The following is a 6,456-nucleotide window of genomic DNA, read 5'->3' on the forward strand; positions in this document are numbered from 1 at the left end:
AATGCCTGTCACATTTTCTAATATCCCTCTCTTTAAGTGAGCTCGATACCCAGAGAATTCCAATCGATATCTCCCCATCCCTTCCCCAACATAGGACCTGGAGCATGGTGAGCAAGCCTCTGTTGAATGTTCAATGGAGGAGTGCCCAGGGCAAGACACGGTGCAGGAGAATCCCTAGGGAAGACGTGCAGAAGGGAGTCTGGGCAGCCAGTACAAGTCTTGGGAAGGGCATGGGGAACAGGAAGGGCCTTGAAACACGGGTTTGATTTGAATAGCGAGAAAAAATGGGGAGAATGAGGACATTCCAGCAGCAGGAATGTTTCCAGCAAAAAAACTGGAAAGTACCAGCATATTTGGGTGAGACAGTGGACCTGTTTGAGTAGGGGATTTGTCAGGGGGAGCAGAGGAAGCTGACCGGGCTCATTCGTGGGGTCCTGTGTGCCAGGCTGGGGAGGCGTTATGTCTGTGGAAGGCTTGGCGTGGGTGGGCTCTGAGTTCCCAGGCAGCCCCAAAACCCAGAAACTCGACAGCGGATCCTTGTCGGAAACCCTGAGGAGAAAGTCTGTGGCTGTGTACACAAATAAGATGTGTCTACTGAAGGAGGGTGTGGTGAGGGGTGGGGGTCCAGGGGAGAGACAAATTCGGGAATTTGGGACTATTGCTCTGCCACGATGACACACTAGTTCCCTCAGTGTTTTCCTTCTAGACTCTGGTCTCCAACCGCCCCATCCCTGTGAGATGGAAATGTTTCAAATGGTGCTAATAGTGATATTCATCCATTCACTAATTCTTTGATTCAATATGTCTTGAGTTTCTACCATGTACCAGGCATTGGCTTGCATCTTAGGGAGACAAGAATCAACAAGACATAAGACCCTTGGCCCCACTAAACTCTGAGGCAGATGGCTGCCTGCTCAATAGTCATTCCACTTTCCACTTTAAGAGACACCTGATTTCATCTGTGCAGCGATGTACCCAACCAATACTGGCAAGCACAGCCTCTGCTCTAGGCCTGTCCTCTAGAGGACCCCATTCTGTCTCTCCTCCAGCTACACCCATCCCAATGGAGAAAGGAGTCCACAAAGCCAAGAGGATATTCCACCTAAGCCCACACTCTGGGTACCCGGTACCCCAAAACTCCTTGTCCAAACAGCCCAAGTCTAATTCCAGCTTCCAGGAGTAAACTTTTCTCCCAGTCTATGCTCCCAAGGGTTCAGCTGGTATGTGTACTTCTAGGTTCAAGGAGTGGCTAAGAGGAAGCTGTTTGTGGGAGGGGTAGACAGAGCCTGGATGTGTGGGCTAGAGCATCCACATGCCTGTGTGTGAGACCTCATGTGGTGGGATGGAGTTGAGAAGGGGAAGAGAAAGAACATGGACATTTATCCAGGAGCCACATCCTGGCACGAGACTCCAAAGATTGGAAGGATTCAACATACAAACTGGTCCTCCAGGTGATTCTGAAAGTGTGTCTGTCAGGGAAGAAAGCTAGGACACGTTTTACTAATAATTTTGTATTTTAGCCCAGAGTTCTGCAAATGTTAAGGCTGGCCTGTTCCCACCCACTGGGGTCTGAGCCAATCCTCTTCATCAGAACTTTGCTTTCCCAGATTCTCTTCAACTTGAGGTGACCATGTGATCCCAGCAAGGGACTCCCAGGAAATATTTCTCCCTGACCATGGGAGACAAGTCCATAAGGAAGTGCTCATGAAGCAAGTTCCCTTTTCTTTCTGCTTTTGAACACAGCTACCAGGATATGATACTTGAAGCCAATGGAGCCATCCTTGGATCACAGGATGACACACTGAAAGATGATGGCCACCAGGTGCAGTGGCTCATGCCTGTAATCCCAGCACTTTGGGAGGCAGAGGCTAGAGGATTGCCTGAGTTCAGGGGCTTGAGACCAGCCTGGGCAACTTGGCAAGACCTCATCTCAACAATAAATAAAAAAACATTAGCCGGGCTTGGTGGAATGCGCCTGTGGTTCCAGCTACCTGGAAGGCTGAGGCAGAAGGATCGCCTCAGCAGGAGCCCAGCAGGTTGAGGCTGCAGTGGCTGTGAGTATGCCACTGCATTCCAGGCTGGGTGACAGAGTGAGACTCTGAGTCAAAAAAAAGAAAGAGAGAGAGAGAGAGAAGAAAGAAAAAAGAAAGAAGGAAGGAAAGAAAGAAAGAAAGAAAGAAAGAGAAAGAAAGAAAGAAAGAGAAAGAAAGAAAGAAAGAAAGAAAGAAAGAAAGAAAGAAAGAAAGAAAGAAAGAAAGAAAGAAAGAAAGAAAGAAAGAGAAATGACAGCCAACATTCTGAGGATGATAAAAGATGGAAAGAGATCAGGTCCTGGCTGACATCACTGAGCTATGAAACCAACTCTGGAACCACCCATCTCTGGATTTTATGATCCCTAAACCATCAGTATCATTATGATTTAGGCCACTATGTTGGTGAGAGTTTGATACTCACAGCAGTGGTTGGCCAAGCTACAGAAACATACATTCAAATGACTAGTGGGAGAAACCAGTCTGGCTGGAAGAGCACCGGTTGGCTGGTGATCACCTTCCCATTGCTTTTTTCTTTTTCTTTCTTTCTTTTTTTTTTTTTTGAGTCAGAGTCTCACTCTGTCGCCCAGGCTGGAGTGCAGTGGCATGCTCACAGCCGCCGTAGCTTCGACCTGCTGGGCTTAGGTGATCTTTCTGCCTCAGCCTTCCAAGTAGCTGGAGCCACAGGCACATGTCACCACACTTGGCTAATTTTTTTATTTATCGTAGAGACGAGGTCTCGCCAAGTCGCCCAGGCTGGTCTCGAATCTCTGGACTCAGAAAATCTTCTCACTTCCACCTCTCAAAGTGCAAAGTGCTGGGATTACAGGTGTAAGCCACCATGCCCGGCTCATCTTCCCATTTCATGGGAAGGATTTTCCAGTGGATAAAGCCAACCCAGAGGAAACTGAGAATTTTTTGCCATATCTACATAACACTCTTACTGTTACTGTTTTTTTTTTTTTCAAATTCTCTCACTTTTCTTTGCTTAATGATTTATTTTGTTTTATTTTATTTTTTTAGTCGGAGTCTCACTCTGTTGCCCAGGCTGGAGTTCAGTGACACACTCACAGCCACTGCAGCCTAGACCTGATGGGCTCAGACGATCCTTTCACCTCAGCCTTCTAAGTAGCTGGAAGTACAGGTATGTGTTACCATGCCCAGCTTATTTTTTGATTTGTTGTAGAGATGCAGTCTCACCAAATTTCCCAGGCTGGTCTTGAACCCCTGAGCTCAGGCAATCCTCTTACCTCAGCCTCCCAAAGTGCTGGGATTACAGGCTTGAACCACCGTACCCAGCTTGCTTAATGTCTTAAAAGAAGATATATCACTACCGTAAACAAAAACAAAAATAATGAATGCAAGGTGGTATCCTAGATTGGACTCTGTGACAGTGAAAGGACATTAGTGGAAAAACCTAAGAAGTCCATACTTTAGTTAATAGTAATGGCCAACATCAGTTTCTTAGTCTTGGCAAATGTACCATGGGTATGTAAGAGGCTATCATTGACAGAAACAGGGTGAAAGACATATGGTTCTTAGATAAAAACTCTCTTTGCAACTTTTCTGTCAATCTAAAAATCCTTCTGAAATAAGTTACTAAATAAGTAAATAACATGATTAAATCCTAATATTTTAGATAGCTGAAAGCTCTGAGCAGAGGCCTGTGTTCTCTTCATTAAAAAAAGAAGATTAAGCCAGGTGCAGTGACTCACACCTATAATCCTAACACTTTGGGAGGCAGAGGCAAGAGGATTGCCTGTGCATAGGGGTTCGAGACCAGCATGTGCAACTTGATGAGACTTCATGCCTACAATAAATTTTAAAAATTAGCTGCACATAGTGGCATGCACCTGTAGTTCCAGCTGCTTGAAAGGCTGAGGCAGAAGGATCACCTGAGGCTGGCAGGTTGAGGCTGTGGTAGCCGTGACTGTGCCACTGCATTCCAGTCTGGGCAACAGAGTTAGACCTTGACTCCCCCAAAAAAAAAAGATTGGCTGGACGCAGTGGCTCACTTTGGGAGGCTGAGGTGGGAAGATGGGCTTGAGCCCAGGAGTTTGAGATCATCCTGGGCAACACGGTGAGACCTCATCTTTACAAAATTTTAAAAAAGAAAGATTACCAAGTGTTGGAGGAACTTTCAAGATTCAGTAGCACCAAACTGTATTCTCAACAGAATAAGCATTCAGGGGAATAACTTGAATCCTTGAAACATGGTAATTTCATGCAAGCTCATGTGCTAGCTAAAGGTATCTCATGTACCACCAGTGATATGGGTCTCACACATTAGAAAATATCAGACCGGGGCAAGTGTATAGCATTCTTAGATGAGAAGCAGTAAGAATTGTCACTCAAGATTCTGTGTAAGAAATAAGTCATGACAACCCCTTCGGGTCCCCTCCCACTTTGGGAGCTTTTCTGTCCTCTCAATAAATCCTGCTTTGAAAAAAAAAGAAAGAAGACAGGTCAGGAGCTCAAGGTTACAGTGAGCTATGATTATACCACTGTACTCCAGCCTGAGTGACAAAGTGAGACCCTGTCTCTAAAAAATGACAATAATAAAGAGGTAAGGCAGGGGACTGTAAAATTATTGCTTAACACAGGAGAGCAATGGGGGAAAATATTAACTCAAAAGGCTTTTGACACTAAATCCCTGCCACTTAGCTCTGCCGAGTCCAGTTGATGGTCTAATCAACAAAATGTTGGTCATTGCCTAACTAGACTGTGGTGTGGCTATGTGCTCTTTGAGCTATGACCATCGCCATGTTTCCTGGCTTCAGCCTCCTCCCCGCCTCAGGGAGGTGAATTTCCAATCTCTCTCTCTAATTTACTTTCTAAATAAACTCTATTTTCTCATCTAAAAAAAAAAAACCCCAAAACAAAAAAAGTTCAATTCTTTGGGTCAAAGATGCCTTGGAAACACAAGAGATTGCTCAGTAATGTGACATACATGGTAACCACACACCATCCGTAGCATCTTCTACCCTGGCCTTCCTCTGAGGGAGTGTCCAGTCCTTCCCCAAGGGAGCCCAGTTTATTTCAGAGTGTGGTTAGGAAAGAAATGACATAAAAGGTTTTCTGGCTCATTCAGTCTCAAGTTCAGCATTGTAAGGATACTCTATGGGAAGGGTGGTGGGCCTGTCATCAGTGATAGACCCCTGGAATTCAGTTCCATTCACCTTGGTCTTAGGAGGACAGACATCAGTGTGACACAGCAAAGAAGGCTTCTCTCATTGATGATCCATTATCTACAACTCATCTAAATATTGTTTCTCTTTAGGCCTAACAGAGGGCAGGATGGCAGAATCAACAAGATCTAGGTTCAAATCCTGACTCTGCCATCTTGTAGCTCTGTGATCCTAGCCAAGTTATTTAACCTCTCTGGGTCTCAGTTCCTTACTCTGAAAAATGGAGCTAGCAACAGTATATACTGCATAGGATTAAGGGATATAAAGTATACATGGAAATACAGTCTCTGGAGACAGTCACAGAGACAAAGCTCCCTAAACAGTATTCATGGTTATTTCTATAATTTCTGGGAAACTTGAATCTAATACTTTAGTTGTTCCAAACCTGATTGCTCAACAGGATCACCAGAAGAACTTGTTAAAAATACAAATTCCAGCTGGGTGTGGTGGCTCACGCCTAATCCCACTACTTTGGGAGGCAGGCAGAGGTGAGAGGATTGCCTGAGTCCAGGGGTTTGAGAACAACTTGGGCAACTTGGCGAGACCTCGTCTCAACAATAAATACAAAAATAGCCAAGGTGGTGGCACATGCCTGTAGTTCCAGTTACTTGGAAGGCTGAGGCAGAAAGATGGCCTGAGCCCAGTAGGTCAAGGCTGCAGTGGCCATGAGTGTGCCACTGCACTCCAGCCTGGGCAACAGAATGAGACTCCGACTCAAAAAAACAAATTCCTAGCTGGGCTTGGTCGCTCAGCCTGTAATCCCGTGCTTTAGGAGGCTGAGGTGAGTGGATTGCCTGAGCCCGTGGGTTCGAGACCTGCCTGGGCAACTTGGCGAGACCTCATCTCTACAATAAATCAAAAAATTAGCCGGGCGTGGCATCGCGCACCTGTAGTTCCAACTACTTGGAAGGCTGAGGTGGAAGGATTGCTGGAGCCCAGCAGGTCAAGGCTGCGGTGGCAGGAGCGGCCACTGCACTCCAGTCTGGGCGACAGAGTGAGACTACAACTCAAAAAAGAAAAACCAAAAAATAAACAAACCAACAAAAAAACAGATTTCTAGGCTCCCACACCCCTGAGTAGATCCAGGGGAGGACCTAGTAATCTCTTCCTCTGTTATACACTCTTGCTATGCCTCGCCACAGTAGGTGCTCAATAAATGCAGGTCCTGGCCGGGCTCGGTGGCTCAGCCTGTAATCCCAGCACTTTGGGAGGCTGAGGTGAGTGGATTGCCTGAGCCT

General features: G+C 46.0%; 1 protein-coding gene across 1 annotated transcript in view; it reads left to right on the forward strand.

Moving 5' to 3' along the window:
- The first annotated feature begins 459 nt into the window (after positions 1 to 459).
- TMCO4 (transmembrane and coiled-coil domains 4) overlaps positions 460 to 6,456 on the forward strand; it is a 120,229-nt gene continuing 114,232 nt past the window's right edge. The window contains exon 1 of the mRNA XM_021710091.1: positions 460 to 616. Within this exon, the coding sequence (XP_021565766.1) occupies positions 460 to 616 (157 nt within the window). The remainder of the gene's footprint in view (positions 617 to 6,456) is intronic.

Source organism: Carlito syrichta, unplaced genomic scaffold (assembly GCF_000164805.1).
Source record: "Carlito syrichta isolate Samal-C Ts95f unplaced genomic scaffold, Tarsius_syrichta-2.0.1 Scaffold288077, whole genome shotgun sequence".
NCBI classification, from domain to species: domain Eukaryota; kingdom Metazoa; phylum Chordata; class Mammalia; order Primates; family Tarsiidae; genus Carlito; species Carlito syrichta.